The 21,989-nt window shown below is 38.0% G+C and overlaps 1 protein-coding gene across 50 annotated transcripts in view; it reads right to left on the reverse strand.

Moving 5' to 3' along the window:
• The window catches only part of ARFIP1 (ARF interacting protein 1), a 140,156-nt gene that overhangs the window by 18,283 nt on the left and 99,884 nt on the right, over nucleotides 1-21,989 (reverse strand). For 27 of the 50 annotated variants that reach the window (XM_086346288.1, XM_086346268.1, XM_086346257.1 and 24 more), the window contains 2 exons: nucleotides 12,207-12,381; nucleotides 1,675-2,590 (listed from right to left, as the gene is read on the reverse strand). The exons of 3 other annotated variants lie outside the window; for them this stretch is intronic. In XM_086346288.1, coding sequence (XP_086202414.1) covers nucleotides 2,342-2,590; nucleotides 12,207-12,381 — 424 coding nt within the window. In that variant the 3' untranslated portion in view covers nucleotides 1,675-2,341. Of the gene's footprint in view, nucleotides 1-1,674; nucleotides 2,591-12,206; nucleotides 12,382-21,989 lie in introns of those variants that run through there. 20 more of the 50 variants (XM_086346297.1, XM_086346295.1, XM_086346278.1 and 17 more) reach the window with 1 other exon arrangement.

Consider the following 21,989-nt stretch of genomic DNA (forward strand, 5'->3'; position numbering starts at 1 on the left):
AAGAATTTTTGGTAGACTATTCTTTATTATAGTAGGTGACACTAACTTTTGTGAAGCACTTTCTGTTCAACAGATAAATGTTACCCTTACACCTGCTCTTTGCAATCTTCTATTCTCTCCATGTTATCATTAAAAAAAAAAAAAAAGACTCAGCAAGTTAAGTAATTCACCTAAGTTTTAGACATCCAGGAAGCAGATAGGATTTGGGGAACTTAGGAATGTCTATTCCAAGACTGGCTTCTTTCCCCTATTCTAACCTGCCTCTATTCATAAGGCAATAAGCATTTTATAAGGCAATAAGCATTTTAGAAAGCTTTTAAACAAAGTTCGAAATAAACAAAGAAAGGTTTAACAGATCAACTAAAGGAAGGGCAGTAATGTAGAAAATATACTTTAACCTTCTTTCTGTTTTGTCTCTGGTCCTCAAGCTGCACGCAAACAGCCTCAGGACAAGGAACTAATGCAGAGGCTGGAACAGCTAAAATTTAATTCTTTCTAAAGTTATGAAGAATAATGCAATATTAAATATTCATATATTAAAAAGCTTTCATATAATCTTTCTATAATTACAGAGCAGGAAAATAAAATCTATATTGATCTATTTATGTAAGTATCTCCTAACTTAAAGTGGTTATAAGGCTAAATAAAACACAACAGAAAACCAGATTTAAAACAGAAGACAGAACCAACATTTTCTGCCTGTGGGATGACGAAAGATTTGACCAATTTTCAACACCTAACATCAGAAACAGGTACAGTAATTTAGAAACACACTAAATCATTGTGAAGTCAATCACAGGGAACTTTCATAAAGATCTGCCAAAGAGCAACCCTGACCAGACAAAAGGAAAACCACTATAGCAACATCTGGTGAATGACCTAAAATATACCATACGATACTGTAATTGTTAAAGGGCAAAACAAACTTCAATACTGACTGCTAAAACAGAGAGACAAGCTGGGGTTTTAAATAGAAATTGGGTAAGAGAAATTTAAGAGCAGAACTGATACATGATACCAAGTTCAGTTCAGTTCAGTCACTCAGTCGTGTCCGACTCTTTGCGACCCCATGAACCGCAGCACACCAGGCCTCCCTGTCCAACACCAACTCCCAGAGTTCACCCAAACCCATGTCCATTGAGTCGGTGATGCCATCCAACCATCTCATCCTCTGTCATCCCCTTCTCCTCCTGCCCTCAATCTTTCCTAGCAGCAGGGTCTTTTCCAATGAGTCAGCTCTTTGCATCAGGTGGCCAAAGTACTGGAGTTTCAGCTTCAACATCAGTCCTTCCAATGAACACCCAGGACTGATCTCTCTTAGGATGGACTGGTTGGATCTCCTTGCAGTCCATGATAAGACTCTCAAGAGTCTTCTCCAACACCACAGTTCAAAAGCATCAATTCTTCAGCACTCAGCTTTCTTTATAGTCCAACTCTCACATCCATACATGACCACTGGAAAAACCACAGTCTTGACTAGACGGACCTTCGTTGGCAAAGTAATGTCTCTGCTTTTTACTGTGCTGTCTAGGCAGACTTGTCTAACTCAATGATACCAAGTGGATAACACTAAAAACTTTCTCCTGCCTACACAGCATGTATCAATAGAAGATAAATACCATTTACAAAGTTACTGACTATAAAATTTAAAGTATTACTTCATGGACATCAAACAATAAAAAAAGTACTTTATTTCTACCAAATGAACTTTTTCCCAAATCAAATTTAGATTACATACCTTCTTATCAGAGACATTGAGGTAATTTTTTTAAATGAGGTAATTTCTAGTTAAAATAAGTTATTAGCTTACAATTTTATTTACAATTGTTAAGTTCTTCAAACTTATTTGGCTCTCCTTTATAGTAATTCTATAAAATAGGGTTTTATATTAAGTGTACAGTAATTTGGGGGCAGTAGCTTGGCTTAAACATGAAAGGAAAAGCTGGAACAAAATCAGTGTTTAGTAAGAAGTCTCCAACCACTAACATGTAAGGTATTAACTCCTTTCTTTTTTCCCAACTATTTAAAAATGTATAATGATGTGCTTTCTCTGTGCATCCTTGATCTTTTTCCAGTAAGTGAGAAACCAGAAAAGTAACAGCAGGAAAATATACCTGTCTTCGCCTTTTATTAGGTTTGCAAAGTGTAATTTTATTTGTAATAGCTTTGGAAATGGCTTGTCATAAAAGCAACTACCAGCTGAAAAAGAAAAGCACTATCAGAAATATGGGTGTGGGCCTTGGGAAGGGAGGGAGAAGGAAAGACAAATATGGAGGTTTAAGAACAGATTTCATTTTTCTGACTCACTGGGATGGATTTCAACAAATCATTGACAATTACGTTAAAAAAAAAAAAAGCATCCTATGAGGTAAAAAGTGGCTTCCCTCGTGGCTCCTGCTTGCAATACAGGAGACCTGGGTTTCATCCCTGGGTCAGGAAGATCCCCTGGAGAAAGAAATGGCAACCCACTCCAGTATTCTTGCCCAGAGAATCCCATGGACTGGGCAGCCTGGAGGGTTACAGTCCACGGGGTTGCAGAGTCGGACATGACTGAGTGGAGCCCAATGCCATGAGGTAAAAAAGGGCAGTCCTGTTTTGAAAAGAAGATAACCGATGAAATGCAATCTGTAAACTCCAGTAACAGATTCACACAAGTTTTCTCCCCTTTAGCAAAAACGCCTAAGCTAGCTAACTCCCAGTCCTCACCCTTCCTCCAAAGGTTCCAGGTTTAGATGTGACCAACACGGCTTCTGTTTCCCAAGGTTATCTCCAATCTTTTCCCTCTGCTGTTTTTTTTTTTTTTTAAGGCAAGGAATACCACTTTAATTGGAAAGCTGGCTGGCCGAGAAGATGATAGACTTGCTCTACATGCAGATTACTCAAAGATCCATGTCCATCAGTTCACTTACTATAGGACGGGAATGCCCTAACTACGTACCCGTGGCACTCAGGTCTAGGAGAAGAAACAGACTAAGAGGCATTCACAGCACAGTAAGATTGGTGCTTTGATGGAGAAAGCCCTGGATGCTATGATAATACACAGAAGAAAGAAACTTTCCAGCTGCTCGAGGACACATTTTATAGCATCAGTCTTTCCGGTTAGCATATGAACTCCTACTTAAAATTAATTCAGGGCCATGGGCGTGGTTAAGGCACTGGGTATTCCCTTCATTAAATAGGGGGCCCTGTTCCCTCTGGCCTTTTGGACACTGGGAACTTACAGATGAACTGATGGTCCATTCAAACTCATCTTTACAGTCACAAGATAGTTTTCCTTCATAGTGTGGTTCTGTATTTTATCTTGGAAAGCTAACTTTTTCCCTCTTAAACAGCTTGCAAAATTCTCATCCCAGGCACCTAACAACTGTTTAAACTTAGAAAATCTTTACCAAAATTTGTTATAATAAAACCATTAGATTTCTTAAAAAAAAAAAAAATCCATAAGCAGCAATACTATGTTTTGCTTTAGGAAGATGACAGAAAATATAACGAAAGTTTACAAATCATTGAAACAAAGGATCTAGGATTTCTTGAAGACTTTGTTTGGCCTGTTTCTGCCAGTGTCATGTTCCTCACTCTGTGATCTGGCTCAAGCCACACCGCTGCTTCCAGCCCTCACTGAGGTTTTCTTTGTCAAATTCCAGGTTTCTTCTTCCTCATGCTTCACTCACCATTTTGTATAGAACAGAAATGTTTTCCATGAGACTGTAAGCTGCTTGTTAGCAGAGAGTTTGTCATAACAGAATTATACAATATTTCTTTAGATTTAGTCATTATAATAGCCCAAAGCAAGCACCTTAAAAATGTATTGAGTAATTTTTAAAAGGGATCTTTCGAAAGTTTAAAGAAATATGAAACCAGAATGTTACAAGATTTAAGAGGAATAAAGAAAAAAATCTAGTTATAAAGTGATTATTTCAAATCTAAGAAAGTAAAGTGTAGATGAGTCATGGAAGAAATATATACATGGTCAACAGGAAAGGACCGAGTCATTACTGAGAGGACTTCAAGGAAAGGTCAAAAAGAACAACGCAAAGTCAAGTTCTTAAACACTGCTGGTATAGTCTGAGATTTTACTCAGAGATACTAATTAAAGGGTTTATTTTTAAGTAAATCTCAAGACAGTAACAAGAACCAAAAAAAAAAAAAAGTGCAGTAATGCTACCGTAACTAAAACGAATGCAGATAGCAGTGGTCTCTTCAAATCTCACACTGGCTGCAGACTTAAAACTCACCTTTATCACAAACTGACAAACAGACAAACTGACCTGGGTGATAATCAAGGCTGGCAAAGTAAGTGAAACGTGGATCTGAGGCGGACACAAGTACAACCGTTTAACAGAACAGAGACAATGCAGCAGTAACGGTCAAGAATTAAATTTTAATAAGTGAATCCTATACACTCAAAGTAGAAGCATTGAACAATCCCCTCCCCTCTAAGATAAACAACAGGAACATGAACTTCTGACCAGAAGCGGTCAAGAAAACACAAGTACTTTAAACATAAGACACACACAGACACACACATACACACACGAAGTCAAATATATAAAAACAGCAATTCATGAGCTATCCCTTTGGAAGGCTTTTAAATCTAGTGTACAAAATATCTTTCCTTCACCCTGCCTGCTGGATACTAGCACAGCTGACGGGGAGACTGCATGAACTGGTTGGCTGGGTGTGCTCACTCCCTCATTCACCAGCTGAGGACTGCAAATCACCAAGACAGATAACTGGATGCTGTCAATTTCAAAATCAGCCAACAGGTATGGCTTGGATGCTGTTAAGTTCAAAATCAACCTACAACTCTCAATTCTTTTTAGTTGCATGATTGATACAAGGATAGTTAACTTCCATCTCTGTTATAAAAGGGGAAAGGAGGCAACGCAAATCACAGGCAAATTTTTCCTGTTTCATGTGTGTTTAAAAAGTTTTAAAGAGACCTGGAAGTCAAACCATTAAACGCAGCAAACATGGCAGTATGCAAGACAATATTTTCTGATGTATATGGAAGGCACTAACATATCATTTCTAACCTCACACTTAAGATGAAACTGTCTTTCTATTCTTTCCAACACTGAATCAATAATTTGATTTTAACGTTTTCTTTTTTTTATCTGTAAGGGGAATAGAGTAGTTGGAGACAGGACTGAAAATCTTGATATATACTTATATCCTTTCAATTTTGGTCCTATCTATTTAAAGGATGATTTTGATTTAAAAGAAAAGAAAATATGTATAGATAGAAAATGTTTGTTTTTACATAGGATACCTTCTGTTTTCAAAAACTTAACCAGATTTCTATTTTTTAAACATAATTTTATTACCTATGACCTATAATTTTGCAAAATTATACATACACTGCTGTGCACCTTGGTCTTTTCATTTATTATTAATAATATGCTCTGAGGATCTTTCTATTAATTACATCCCTAGTCTTTTTTTTTTTAATGGCTGAAAAGTATTCCATTGTATAAATGAGCCATAGTTTATTCAACTTGTTCCTTTCTGCTGAACTGTTCAGTTTTCCTCATCTTTTGATATTACCAGTGATACTGTGATGAATAACCTTGCATGTAGGTCATCTCACCCTTGTGTTGGCCAGATCTATCTGTCCAGCTTTATCCAGAGCTACTTTCCCTGATTCTCCGCATGCTCTGGACTCACTGACCTTTGACTGGCTTTTGCATATTCTATTCCTTTCCCTTACAGCTCAGAGGTAAAAAATGCATCTGCAATGCAGGAGACACAGGAGATGCGGGTTCGATCCCAATCTAGTCTGGGAAGATCCCTTGGAGGAGGGGGATCTTCAACCCACTCCAGTCTTCTTACCTGGAGAATTCCAGGGACAGGGGAGCCTGGCCACGACTGAGCACGCACCCATCATTCCTTTCCCTATACACCTCTGGTTGCCTCCTCTCCACCCCTTTGGGTCTCAGCTCCAGCGTCACTTCCTCTCTCATGTCAAGACATGTTCCCTTTGTATGCTCATAAGACCCCTCTATTTTCCCTTCACAGCACCAATCACAGCTTGTATTTCTGTAATTAGCTGGTTAATATCTATTTCTCTTACTTGACTCTATGACAGCAAGACTTTAACTCAGTGACTGAAACAAGTATTGAATATTTGCTGAATAAAGGAATAAAAAGTCAAAGGTGCTAATTATATATCAATCTATTCTTCATATTTTATTACATGTATTTATGTTCTACCATTTAAGTATCTCTTGAAATCTTCAGCTCACTCCACTTCCATTAACACTACCCCAATCCTTGCTCCCATCATCCTGTTTAAACTCCTATATTCACTCTTACGTTCTACTACAGCCTCTGAATCATTTTAAGACTTGTCATTTGCCAAGAATTCCTGCAATGGATTCCCACCAACACTCAAATAAGCTCTTCCCTAATGTGGCCTATAAGGCCGGCATGGTTTGGCCCGTTTACCTCCCACAGACTGTTCCAATTACCTGGAATACGCTTTGCTTCTCACTTTACCTGGTGAATTTTCAACATCACATTCTAATAGAAGCCTGACCACTCACTGGTCACAGCCACAATTTATATATACGTACATACATGCGTTTTGGTGTGATTTGATCAGTGTTGCTTCTTTCATTGCTATTCAGTTGCTAAGTCGTGTCTGACTCTGGGACCCCATGAACTGCAGCACGCCAGGCTTCCCTGTTTCTTTTACTAGGCTATAAACTCTGGGGGTAGAATTTTTTTTCACTTTTGCTCACTGGGTCCAGAACAATGTCCAGAACACCTCCTGGTACACAGTATATAATACATGATAAATGTTTGCTAAATAAATAAAAAACAGTAACAACATGAAATTACACGACTGAACCCACTCAGGAATTACGCTTGGAAATAAAGCTGCAGGAGTAAGGGGCTGTCTCACAGGATCCAAATGGAAGGAACCACACTTGGCAGTGTTGCGGCTGCTTACTATATTCTACCTTTCAATCCATAAGGGCTTATGTTTTATTTAGAACCAGGTTCTTTTACCTATAGAATATAATAACTTCACATGATTTACGAGCAAATACCAAGAATACTGTTTATACCTATAGTTACAGAAATAAAGATGACAGTAAATCACTGACATGCATCTTTTAAAAATATTGAATAAAAAATGAGAATTCTTTTGAGAATGGGGAAAAAGATTTCAAGAATGTATCTGCTTGTACATATTAAGTAACGATTAACATGCTTCTTAAAATCTGGCAACAGATATCCATTTTTTAAACTCAGAGGCTCATATCGTCTCAAAGAGAAGAATATGTTTGCTCTCCTAGCCTTTCCCAGCATTTACAGCACATTTTTATAAAAATGTAGTAGGCTTTGAGTATTTCCTGTAACAGAACATATTTGTATATAGTCACTGGGTCACCAAAACTACATACATAGCTGTCTTGCATTATCTGTGTTTACTTCGTTTTGTGTTTTTTTAAAATTGAAGTAAAGTCGATTTACAGTGTTTTTATTCTCTGTGTATTCCGCTCTTCCTCTGTCTCATCACTTTTGTTTATTGGACTTGTCTCTGATAAGTTAAATTTATAATAACACACATACGAAATAAATCTGTAATATATCAGAAAAGAAATCCTAACATACAGGATTATCACTGTATTATAATTCTATATGAAACATGATGTGAGTGAAGTTCTTTTCATCAACCTAGTGTTAAGAATGACTATAATTTTTAAGAAATTTTTCCTAGGATAGATTCCCAAGTCTGGCTCACCTTTTTTCTCCCAGCCTCCCAACCCCCAACTCCCTTGTCATCCTTTGAGTTACTGACTATAATAACAGAAAAAACTGTGCAATTAATGGTTATAGCTAATTAACTGACATTACCTTAAAGTAAGAGTATATTCCATCCTTCTTAAAGTAAGACTATAACAAAATTAATGGGATTCTTAGTCTTTACTTATACCCTAAACTATTGTTGACTCTCTGATACATTCAGGGTCCTCCCCACAATATTATTAGTGGACCTGAAAAGATATTTACTTGTACTCTTAAATTACAATTATCTTAGGGGAAATGTTCATCATCTTAAATTACTTTTTTCACATTCTACATGGTTCTAAGCCATAAAACGTTTTGAAAGAAAGTAAACATGGGCTGCTCACATTGATGTGCTTATTTTCCTCTACTTTTTGCTTTCTCTCCGTGGAAGCGGCACATCTTGCGGACAACAGAAGCGTTTCTGAGAGAGCGTGCTATGCCTCACTCACTCAAAGAGCCAGGTAAGCATCTACTCTGCCCTAGTTGACTCTTAACTCACCTCCATCTCCTCCCTTCCCTGTAGCATGCCTCAAATTTTGGGAAGAAATGCAAACACGTATTTGCTAAATGACTACTATACATTTAACACCACTGCTAGGCATCATGAGGCTGTAAAAGAAGGCAGGGTACCTATTCCAACAAAGTGTACAAAGCACCAGAAATGACTATTTTCTTTATCTTGACTATATTTTTTAGTCTGTTTTGTTTTGAACCTTGAGAGGAACAATAAAAGGTAAACTGCCTTAAGTCAGAAAATAGCTCAAGTTACTTTATTTAAAAGTCTAGGAAAAAAGAAATATTGATGAAAACAGAAACACTATAAGTGTCTAATTAGCTGTGCTCTTATTGTTATGCAACTCAATCTTGTTTAGTAAATAAGAAAGAGAATTCAGAGGTTTGTTTAGGTTAAAGGTAAACACAATATATGGGGGGGGGGGTGGATAGGGTAAGGGGTGGACAGAGTTGACTGTAAACAGCAGAAGAACTCAAGTTTTCCCATTAAGGGTGAATGACAAGCATGGACACATGTACACAACTCTCAGCATTAATGCATGCACATACATACCCAGGTAAGGACACACAGGTATTTTTAATACATACCTATTCCTTTTGTTTTGCCAGAGAGAAAAAAGGCTAGACTAAGTACATATAAACACCTCAATTTTCTAATAGCAAAGAATCTACCTCCCAACCACTCTCAACTTTTTTCCTTAAGTTCTGAAAACAAAATAAACAAAAATATTCTCACAATGTTTGGCCACTAAAACTTATTACAATAGTCACAGGACAATCTTTAGTCCTTTACTCAATGTCTATTTGCTTTCAGTTTTGCACTCTTCTAGCTGTTTGATTATCTGGCCTCACATTTTATAAGAGGAGTGTCGCTATGGGAGGATACTCCAAAAGCCAGGATAACCAAAAGGCCCTCCCTCTCCCCACAATGTCCCAGCAAAAGAAGGTGCACCAACAGCTTTAGAAAAAAACAATAGCCTTTAGGACATCCTCAAGTTACAAATTAGCACTCACGGATGTTTCAGATGACTTATGTTAAAAAAAAATTCAACATACGATATTTAAAAAATAGAAAGCTCATGTTTTGTTCACACTCAAGCACTGAGCAGATTACTTGACAATTGCATATAAAAGAAATACTAAGGAACAAACTCAGCTGCAGTTCACAACAGAAGAACCCCCGACATGAGGCACTGCAGACTGCTGAGAGAGCAAGCAGGGCTGGCGGGCAGTTCCGAGGCCTGCTTTATCCTCCCGTTAGAGCTACTAAAGGAAAAAGGGGAGAAGCTGCTCCAGCAAAAGCAAGAAAACAAAAAAATTCTTCTTATGAGCTGAAGTCTTCAGCCAAATCATAGCTGCCTACTGCTTGAAATAACTGAGACCAGGAACATTATCTCTTTACAGTTTTAAAGAATTAAACACAAAAGATAAAAATGTTGAGTTTCTTTACATATTTTATTTTAGACAAAGCTGACTGAGTTGAAACTGAAGCTTGATGACAACTGTGGAAAACCCCAGAGTTATTTCTAGGCTCTCTATGAATATAAATAAAATCCTTGAGAATAAATGCAACTTTTTTTTTAGTTTATACTAAGAAAGGTCCAAAGAAGAGAAGGTGAGACAATGACAATACTATTCTCAAAGTAATGACTTCTAAACATCAGTCTCCAGAACTCTGACCCTGTTCATTCAAATTGCAAACCCACACCATAAACTTCCTACCAATTGTTTCCATGTGAGTATCTTGTCGTCATTTCAAACTAAACACTGAGTTAAGTAGAACAAGTTCCCAACCTTCATCCCTCATAACCTTCAGGCCAAACTAGCTTCCTCTGACAATTTCCTGTCATGCAGCCTCGAAACCAGGGCTCTTTCCTTTCTCTGCTAATGGAGTGATCCTAGTCCAGGCTTTTTACAGGGTGCCTGAAGAGTATTTTTAAGTCACAATTTTCTATTATTCCCAACTTTCCTCACTGCTCAGTGTGTCTCCTGAGTCTGAAGACCGTTTTGATGAATGAGTGAGAGAATAAATGTAAAATGCCTAGTAAATAACAAGTGTGCCTTCTCTGGTTCATGTCTAAATCTGGAGATCTACTGCCAAGTTTCAAAAAGAGCTATAGAGTAAGACAGTTATAGTTACATGGCCATTATTTATCCTTGTATAATTTGCTGGTAAGAACCATATAAGCATGGGTGGTTTAGGGACATTAATTGTTTCAAAATAAGGTTATCTCCCTTTTTATAAAGGCAACATACATAAGCTTTCATAGAAAATGTTTAAAATACAGAAAAATACAAAATACAAAAAATAGCCATAATCTCACTATTCAGAGAATAGCACACAACAAATACCATTAGGTTCCAAGAAAACACAATTACCATTTTAAACATTCCCTAAAATCATTTCCTCTACTAGCAGAGGTCCTGGACCCTCAAATTAGATGAATTCCTTTTTTTCCATTCAAATCAGCTTCAGGTAGAACCCATAAAATGCTAGCACACTTTATGCAGCACTACACCGTACAGTGCTGATTCTAAAATATATGTCTATATCTAAGTACTGACATATTCTTATCCTTCAAAACATTAAACCAAATGACCACAAGGAGTGCCACAGCATGTGCTCAGCTAATGAAACTAAAAGGCTCACTCTGCTCTTGTCTGAGCAGTGCTGAGCAACCTGTCTGATGACTCTGCTGAGATCTCCTTTACTGACAACATAATGGTTTCAGTGTAATGGGAAATCAGTACTTTTCATGCACTGTGGCTAAAAGAAAAAAAAAGGTAAGAGCAGTCCTGGTCTCAAGGAAATCTGTGCAGCTTTTATAGCAGCCAGAGGAGTTTCTAAGGAAATATTAAAGAAGACAAGAAGATATCAAGAGACAGAACTGAAAGATACTAAGGTACCCGGGAGAAAGCAGAGCTGATGCTCTATTATGACTTCAGAGGATGTGAAAAGCACAGGAAAGGGATCACCAATGTGCAGTATGAGACCCTATCTCCACAGGACGCCACACCTCTTCTGGGCAGAGCTCCCAACTGGGAGGAGAACTGCAATCCTTCTCCCGATCCCAGTGTGCATGTCATGTTAAACACCAGAAACTACTCTCTACTTATACCGGAGCCCCTAGCCTGTTATCCCATGACCCTACCTCCAACAAAAGCTACAGTAGGTCCATATCACCTCTCACTGCTCTAGGTTTTGAATGTGTTCATGTTACATGAAAATAAGCTGGAAAATTGATTTCTTAGCTTGCTTCTTTTAGGTTATGCTAACTGCAGCCCTAATCAGAACCTTTCAGTTATTCCTCATTTATTAGGTACTGAGAAGAATGCTGTTCCCTTCCTGAAATCTCTACCTACCATTAATAAAAAGTTTTCAAAATATTCAGAACCGAATATACCATTATGTAACTTTTTAAAGCACTTGATACCAACACCAGTCTGAAGATCAACATCAAGTATTTTTTGCCAATTGTTACATGTGAAAGACTGGAACAGCACAGCTGATGACTTTAATGACAGAAAAGTGAAGGTAAATATACTTTATGTACTTATAAACATGAAAACACTGTTTATAAATGGAATTTCATTTCCAACAACTCCCAAGTTGACCCTTAAACAATATGGGTTTGAACTGTGTGGGTCCACATACATGTGAGGTTTCTTCAACAGTAAATACTACAGCACTGGATGGTGGGCTGAGTCTGCAAATGTGGGGCTGCAGACACAAGGGAGCCCTGGGCTCAAGGAACCAAGTGTGCCTTACACGTGGACTTCCAACTGCACTGGAGGGCCAGTGCCCCCAATCCCCAGGTGGTTCAAGGGTCAACTCTATAATCAAAGAGTTAACAGAGACAAAAAAAATCTCAGAAGGTAAAGAATACATTTACCTTATTTTCTTCTAGAAATTTTAACTTGATAGAAACATCATTGCGCATTTTATCGTACTTTTCCTTATGTGCTTGGAACAGATGCTGTGATTGCTCAATCTTTGGCAGAGTGTTTGCATCACGTGGTCCAAGATTCAGTTCTTCCAAATCAGTACGATATGCATCATATTCAATTCTGGAAAGAGGAGAATAAGTGAAGCACGCTACAAAGACAGTGTGAAGTAAGTTCAGGAGGTGAAGTGGAACTACCCAACCGTCCCATATTATACATTAATATATAATAATCCTCATACATATTTGATACTTTATGCTTTTAAAATCAAGTATCTTCTTACAAAGAGCTATTAATATAAGCATGGTGGTGGGGAGCTGCTGCTTTTTTTAGAGGGAGGGGAGACTATCTCTTAATCTCATTAACTCTTCCTTTTCAAGCACAGTATCAACCGACAAGTAAAATGTCCACAATTTAAAAACCAGGTTAGGGACTTCCCTGGTGGTCCAGTGGTTAAGAATTCTTGCTTCCATAGCAGGGGGTGTAGGTTTGATCCCCAGTCTAAGATTTCACTTGCCACAAAGGCAGAGCCAAAAAAAAAGTTAACTTCATCTCTTTAACAGTATGTTTTATTTTACCCAATATATCAAAATATTATCACTGTAATACATAATCAGTGTAAAAAAATCTGTTACTGAGCTACTGTACTTTTCGGGGGCGGGAGACTGAGTCTCTGAAATCCACTGTTTAAGTTTCCATCACATCTCAATTCAAGCTAGTCACTTCATGTGCTCCACAGACACCCGTGCTGAGTGGCTACGGTATGCACAGCACAACTCTAGGTGGATTTCCATATCGTTAGTATTCAGAACGTGACCACGGTATCTTCCATGGAGCACTTGATCACCTCACACTCCCTGAGAGGCCCTCCCCCAATGCTCTCTCGCCATTAAAGCTGACACAGTCACCCCAGCACTGCCACTGCACGATCCCAGTCCTCACAAGCTCTCTGTCATGGCAGCCAAGTAGCGATAGCATTACTTTGCTCATTAAACAGTGACTTATGCAGTAGTGTCAACTGTTCAGTACTTAGACAGGAAATACAATCACAGAAAACTAACTAAACTGATCACATGGATCACAGCCTTGTCTAACTCAATGAAATTATGAGCCATGCCGTGTAGCGCCACCCAAGACAGATGGGTCATGGTGGAGAGTTCTGACAAAATTTGGTCCACTGGAGAAGGGGAATGGCAAACCACTTCAGTATTCTTGCCTTGAGAATTCCATGAACAGTATGGAAAAGATATGACATTGAAAGATGAACTCCCAGCTCAGTAGGTGAATGGAGAAACAACTCCAAAAAGAATGAAGAGATGGAGCCAAAACAAAAACAATACCCAGGTGGGGATGTGACTGGTGAGGGAAGTAAAGTCCAATGCTGTAAAGAACCATATTGCACAGGAACCTGGAATGTTAGATCCCTGAATCAAGGTAAACTGGAAGTGGTCAAACAGGAGATGACAAGAGTGAACATCAACATTTTAGAAATGGACCAGAATGGGTGAATTTAATTCAGATGACCATTATATCTACTACTACTGTGGGCAAGATCCCTTAGAAGGAAATGGATTGGCCCTCACAGTAAACAAAAGAGTCCAAAATGCAGTTTTTGGGAGCAAACTCGAGAACGACAGAATGATCTCTGTTTGTTTCCAAGGCAAACCATTCAATATCACAGTAATCCAAGTTTATGTCCCAACCTATGCTGAAGCAGCTGAGGCATAGGTTGCTGAAGCAGCTCAAGTGGAATGGTTCTATGATGACCTACAAGACCTTCTAGAACTAACACTCCAAAAACATGTCCTTTTCATCATAGGGGACTGGAATGCAAAAGTAGAAAGTCAAGAGATACCTGGAGTAACAGGCAAATTTGCCCTTAGGTACAAAATGAAGCAGGGCAAAGGCTAACAGAGTTATGCAAACAGAACACACTGGTCATAACAAACACTCTCTTCCAACAACACAAGAGATGACTCTATACATGGACATCACCAGATGATCAATACTGAAATCAGACTGATTATATTCTTTGCAGCTGAAGATGGAGCAGCTCTATACAGTCAGCAAAAACAAGACTGGGAGCTGACTGTGGCTCAGATTATGAACTCCTTATTGCCAAATTCAGACTTAAATTGAAGAAAGTAGGGAAAACCACTAGACCATTCAGGTGTAACTTAAATCCTTTACAATTATACAGTAGAAGTGACAAATAGATTCAAGGGATTAGATCTGATAGAATGCCTGAAGAACTATGGATGGAGGTTCCTGACATTGTACAGGAGGCAGTGAGCAAGACCATCCCTAAGAAAAAGAAATGCAAAAGGCAAAATGGGTGTCTGAAGAGGCCTTATACATAGCTATGAAAAGAAGAGAAGCTAAAAGCAAAGGAGAAAAGGAAAGATATACCCATTTGAATGCAGACTTCCAAAGACCAGCAGGGAGAGGTAAGAAAGCCTGCCTCAACGATCAATGCAAAAAATAGAGGAAAACAATAGAATGGGAAAGACTAGAGATCTCTTCAAGAAAATTAGAGATACCAAAGGAACATTTCATGCAAAGATGGGCTCAATAAAGGACAGAAATGGTATGGACATAACAGAAGCAGAAAATATTAAGAGGTGGCAAGACTACACAGAAGAACTGTACAAAAAGGATCTTCATGACCCAGATAACCATGACAGTATGATCACTCACCTAGAGCCAGACATCCTGGAATGTGAAGTCAAGTGGGCCTTAGGAAGCATCACTACGAACACAACTAGTACAGGTGATGGAATTCCAGTTGAGCTATTTCAAATCCTAAAAGATGATGCTGTGAAAGTGCTGCACTCAATATGCCAGCAAATTTGGAAAACTCAGCAGTGGCCACAGGACTGGAAAAGGTCAGTTTTCATTCCAGTCCCAAAGAAAGGCAATGCCAAAGAATGTTCAAACTACTGCACAATTGCATTCATCTCACACATTAGCAAAGTAATGTTCAAAATTCTCCAAGCTAGGCTTCAACAGTACATGAACCATGAACTTCCAGATGTTCAAGCTGGTTTTAGAAAAGGCAGAGGAACCAGAGATCAAATTGCCAACATCCACTGGAACATAGAAAAAGCAAGAAAATTCAAGAAAAACATCTATTTCTGTTTCAATGATTATGCTAAAGCCTTTGCCTGTGTGGATCACAACAAACTGTGGAAAATTCTGAAAGAGATGGGAATACCAGACCACCTGACCTGCCTCCTGAGAAATCTGTATGCAGGTAAAGAAGCAACAGTTAGAACTGGACATGGAATAATGGACTGGTTCCAAATTGGGAAAGGAGTATCTCAAGGGTGTACACTGTCATCCTGCTTATTTAACTTATATGCAGAGTATATCATGTGAAATGCTGGGCTGGATGAAGCACAAGCTGGAATCAAGATTGCCAGGAGAAATATCAGTAACTTCAGATACGCAAATGACACCACCATTATGGCAGAAAGCGAAGAGCAATAAAGAGCTTCTTGATGAAAGTGAAAGAGGAGAGTGAAAAAGTTGGCTTAAAACTCAACATTCAGAAAGCTAAGATCATGGCATCCGATCCATGAAACAGTGACAGACTTTATTTCTTTGGCTCCAAAATGACTGCAAATGGTGACTCCAGCCATGAAATTAAAAGATGCTTGCTCCTTGGAAGAAAAGCTATGACAAACCCAGACAGCATATTAATCAGCAAAGACATTACTATACCGACAAAATTCCAAGCTAGTCAAAGCTATGGTTTTTCCAGTAGTCATGTATGAGGTTTAGACCATAAAGAAAGCTGAATTGATGAACTGATGCTTTTGATCTGTGGTGTTGGAGAAAACTCTTGAGAGTCCTTTGGACTGCAATGAGATCAAACCAGTCCATCCTAAGGGAAATCAACCCTGAATATTCACTGGAAGGACTGATGCTGAAGCTGAAGCTCCAATACTGTGGCCATCTGATGAGAAGAACTGACTCCTTAGAAAAGACCCTGATGCTGGCAAAGATTGAAGGCAGAAGAAGGGGACAACAGAGGATTAGATGGTTGGATGGCATCACTGACTGGATGGACATGAGTTTAAGCAAGTTCCAGGAGCTGGTGATGGACAGAGAAGCCTGGTGTGTTGCAGTCCAAGGGGTCACAAAGAGTCGGATACGACTGAGCAACCAGACAGTGATCTCAATTCAGTCAAAATCAGTACCACAAACTTATGCCCTAAAACTAAATTTCTTTATTAAACAATCTATAGTACAATTTGTATCTATTTTGGGAATGAAACATACTCTGTAATGTATATATGACTCGAGAAAGAACATGAGTCCCTCATGCCAAGCCCAATTTATTCTCGACTCATACTGAATTTAATAAATTTCACCTTTCAAGGTCAAAAGCATATCATTGGTTCATTCATGATACAATTCATTCAACAAATACTAAGTGCTAACTTTATAAGTTTCAGGCACTGTGCTAGAAACAGATTTTATCTACCATCTTCATAGCTTATCTTCAAGAAGTTAACAGTCTAGACTGAGAGAAGCTTTTATTTATTTTTTTTCTTCCAATTTTATTTTATTTTTAAACTTTACATAATTGTATTAGTTTTGCCAAATATCAAAATGAATCCGCCACAGGTATACATGTGTTCCCCATCCCGAACCCTCCTCCCTCCTCCCTCCCCATACCATCCCTCTGGGCCGTCCCAGTGCACCAGCCCCAAGCATCCAGCATCATGCATCGAACCTGGACTGGCAACTCGTTTCCTACATGATATTTTACATGTTTCATTGCCATTCTCCCAAATCTTCCCACCCTCTCCCTCTCCCACAGAGTCCATAAGACTGTTCTATACATCAGTGTCTCTTTTGCTGTCTCGTACACAGGGTTATTGTTGCCATCTTTCTAAATTCCATATATATGCGTTAGTATACTGTATTTATGTTTTTCCTTCTGGCTTACTTCACTCTGTATAATAGGCTCCAGTTTCATCCACCTCATTAGAACTGATTCAAATGTATTCTTTTTAATGGCTGAGTAATACTCCATTGTGTATATGTACCACAGCTTTCTTATCCATTCATCTGCTGATGGACATCTAGGTTGCTTCCATGTCTTGGCTATTATAAACAGTGCTGCGATGAACATTGGGGTACACGTGTCTCTTTCCCTTCTGGTTTCCTCAGTGTGTATGCCCAGCAGTGGGATTGCTGGATCATAAGGCAGTTCTATTTCCAGTTTTTTAAGGAATCTCCACACTGTTCTCCATAGTGGCTGTACTAGTTTGCATTCCCACCAACAGTGTAGGAGGGTTCCCTTTTCTCCACACCCTCTCCAGCATTTATTATTTGTAGACTTTTGGATTGCAGCCATTCTGGCTGGTGTGAAATGGTACCTCATAGTGGTTTTGATTTGCATTTCTCTGATAATGAGTGATGTTGAGCATCTTTTCATGTGTGTGTTAGCCATCTGTATGTCTTTTTTGGAGAAATGTCTATTTAGTTCTTTGGCCCATTTTTTGATTGGGTCGTTTATTTTTCTGGAGTTGAGCTGTAGGAGTTGCTTGTATATTTTTGAGATTAGTTGTTTGTCAGTTGCTTCATTTGCTATTATTTTCTCCCATTCTGAAGGCTGTCTTTTCACCTTGCTAATAGTTTCCTTTGATGTGCAGAAGCTTTTAAGGTTAATTAGGTCCCATTTGTTTATTTTTGCTTTTATTTCCAATATTCTGGGAGGTGGGTCATAGAGGATCCTGCTGTGATGTATGTCGGAGAGTGTTTTGCCTATGTTCTCCTCTAGGAGTTTTATAGTTTCTGGTCTTACGTTTAGATCTTTAATCCATTTTGAGTTTATTTTTGTGTATGGTGTTAGAAAGTGGTCCAGTTTCATTCTTTTACAAGTGGTTGACCAGATTTCCCAGCACCACTTGTTAAAGAGATTGTCTTTAATCCATTGTATATTCTTGCCTCCTTTGTCGAAGATAAGGTGTCTATATGTGCGTGGATTTATCTCTGGGCTTTCTATTTTATTCCATTGATCAATATTTCTGTCTTTGTGCCAGTACCATACTGTCTTGATAACTGTGGCTTTGTAGTAGAGCCTGAAGTCAGGTAGGTTGATTCCTCCAGTTCCATTCTTCTTTCTCAAGATCGCTTTGGCTATTCGAGGTTTTTTGTATTTCCATACAAATTGTGAAATTATTTGTTCTAGCTCTGTGAAGAATACTGTTGGTAGCTTGATAGGGATTGCGTTGAATCTATAAATTGCTTTGGGTAGTATACTCATTTTCACTATATTGATTCTTCCAATCCATGAACATGGTATATTTCTCCATCTATTAGTGTCCTCTTTGATTTCTTTCACCAGTGTTTTATAGTTTTCTATATATAGGTCTTTAGTTTCTTTAGGTAGATATATTCCTAAGTATTTTATTCTTTCCGTTGCAATGGTGAATGGAATTGTTTCCTTAATTTCTCTTTCTGTTTTCTCATTATTAGTGTATAGGAATGCAAGGGATTTCTGTGTGTTGATTTTATATCCTGCAACTTTACTGTAGTCATTGATTATTTCTAGTAATTTTCTGGTGGACTCTTTAGGGTTTTCTATGTAGAGGATCATGTCATCTGCAAATAGTGAGAGTTTTACTTCTTCTTTTCCAATTTGGATTCCTTTTATTTCTTTTTCTGCTCTGATTGCTGTGAAGCTTTTAAACAACTACAACAAAATGAGATAAGGGATACTGCCATGGGGAAAGGAAGACGGAAATCAAGATGAAGAATTACTTAATCAGGTATCTGAACAAGCATCTCAGGAGAACATTAAAACAAGTTTTAAAGGATGGTTAAGAGTTTTTGAGGTGGGTTGGGGCTGGGAAATTGATGGAGCATTTCAGGAAGAGAACAGCATGCATCAAGGCACAGATCTGTAGATACCATGACACACTGGGCAAGTAATGCAGTAACTTACAACCTGAAGTTGGAATAAGATCACAAAAGGAATTAGTTATCAGGCAGGAAGGCGGAACTGAGATTAAGAAACAAACACGGAACAACAGACTGGTTCAAAACTGGGAAAGGAGTGTGTCACCCTGCCTTATTTAACTTATACTCAGAGTACATCATGCAAAATGCCCAGGGTACATCATACCCAGAGTACATCATGCAAAATGTCTTAAGCTTTTTTTTTTTTTTCCTCTTGCTCTCATTTTCTGCTTCAGAAATGGGAATAATAATCTAAAAACATTTTTTCCCCACCAAAACCCATATATACAAAGTACTTAGGACCCCTGCTAATAACTAATATTTTTAGAGTGCTTTATCATTTCAGCCAAATTAGAAGAGGGATGGACTGAAGCAAACATACTAAAATCAGTAAGAAGTGAGAGAGAAATAAGCAGAACAAAAATAAACAGTAATGTGTGGTGATTTAATGTGAAGACAAATATTCTTCATTGCCACGGGGTATACCTTTAAATAACAGCAACTAATTTAAACACAGTCAAAGTTATAATACTGACATTAATTTTTACATCCAGTTTGCAGATGATGTCAAAGTAAAACTTTCCCTAAGAGTTTTCCCTAAGAGCTAAAAGTGCTCACTACCACCAGGAAGAGAAATATACTAAGTTTTCGAAATGCAACTCTTCACTTCAAGGTTGCCAGTCTGAACTGAGACCCTACCAATAAAGTTAGTGATAGTTGGTTACTTTATGGCTTATGTAAAACATATGAAACAGGTGTCCACATCTGAAAAGTTTTGACCACAATTGGCTCCCTTGTTGGTGCTGCTCTGTAAGTCTTGAATAGGCTGTTATAAGATTTTCTATGCATGAAGCCCCAGACAGCTAGGAAATACTTGTGCGATGCATAATAGGGAGCGTTAAAAGGCCACCCAGACATCTGCCTAAACTGCCACTTTGTGTGCTGATCAAATAGCTGACCCCTGCCCTAAAAGTCAATAAATTCTGGTTTTGACAGAGGAGAAAATTCAACTACTGAGAAACTTTCAGTCTGGGATTCTTTTTCAATGTTATCCCTCAGTAGGCAATGTTTTAGTGTTAGAACTAGTCAATGCCTCAGCTATTCCAAAAACGGCATAGAAAAGTTAACCACCAAGCTAAGCTTAATGAATAAAATCATATACTGAAATTTCAATATGACAATAAATTATGAGGTGGGTCATTATTGTTGTTGATTTTTAAAGTATATACAGAGGTTGTGTAAAGGTTTCCTGACAACCAGCTATCCAGTATATATAACTTGATTGATAATTCTGTTCAAAAATTTCAAACGAACCTATATTATTGGATAAATTGAGATTTTTTATATCACATTATACATTAAGTCAGATTCCTCATCGTAAGATATGAAAGCTATTTTTTTTAATTAGATATGAAAATTTGAGATTAGTACAATTCAAGTTTGAGGCCTGATGATCAAAAATAGAAGGCAGGAGCCCATGGATTTTCATTTAACTTTGAAATCGGTTCCAAGTAAATAACCCACTTAACCTCTAGAGGCTTATTTTTCTCCTTTGCAAATTAAATATAAAATGTTTTGTGTATGATAAGTGACATCTAATGTATTTTTCTTTAATATGGGTTAATATTTTTAAAACCATGTTAGAAATAAGTGCTGAAGAGAAAGATATTACATGTTTCAAATAAAATATACTTTATATTTAAAAATCAAGATAGGTGGACAATTACAAAGTAGAGAGACAGAAACTAGATTCACATAGTTCTTAACTGGGATACTTTCAGAACAAAAGAAATTTCAACTTCAAAACTACAGATATTAGAACAATCATTTTTAGATTAGAAAATAAGAATGTTTGAAATGATTACAAGATAAAAGGAAGAGTATTCATTACGAACAAATTAGGATGCTATGAAAATGAACCGACAGATTTGAGAAGAAATAGCTCATAGAAATAAAAATATACATAATAAACATATATCCTTTGAAAAATACAGGCAATGTCCATGAAAGGATTTAAACAGGACTGGAAAACCAACTACTGGGAATGTTACCAAAGGAAGTCGTACTGAAGGATATTTTACTGAGACATTCCTTCAGTGTTACTAAGCAAAATCATACTGATAGATTTCTTCATTTTTTCCCATCTTCTAATTGTAATACTATATTACTAAATTCTTCAAGCAATAAAGGAAAGTAAAAAAACCAAGTCCAAAACTTAAATAAGGCACACAGATCTATTTGTGCCCTTCTCCCACCAGACAACCACAAGTACTTGTCTTGACCTTCCTTTCCAAGTCACTGAGAATCTGATATGTTAATACTAAAATGAGAGCTACCAACACAGCACAGGATAGAAGTATCTCTTCTTATGCAAAGATCAAAAGTAAACTTTCAAAATAAAAAAATCCTTGACTTCCCGGGTGGTCCAGTGGTTGGGAATCCCACCTGCCAACGCAGGTGATGGGTTCGATCCCTGGTCCAGAAGGATCCCCCATGCCATGGGGCAACTAAGCCACACAGCACACCTACTGCGCACGCACTAGCGAGCCCACGAGCAGCAACTGCTGCAGCCTGACTCCCCAGAGCCTGTGCTCTGCAATGAGAGAAGCACCACAATGAGCCATGCACACAGCGGGAACACCCCTGCTCGCCACAACCAGAGGAATCCCACACACAGCCAAAAATAAATGAGTAAGATTTTTTTAAAAAGAAAAAAAATCCCATTTAAAATTGTCAAAAATAACAAACAAAAACAT

This window comes from Bos grunniens, chromosome 17 (genome assembly GCF_055505025.1).
Source record: "Bos grunniens cultivar Pamir isolate PY7600 chromosome 17, Bosgru_T2T1.0, whole genome shotgun sequence".
Classification (NCBI taxonomy): Eukaryota; Metazoa; Chordata; class Mammalia; order Artiodactyla; family Bovidae; genus Bos; species Bos grunniens.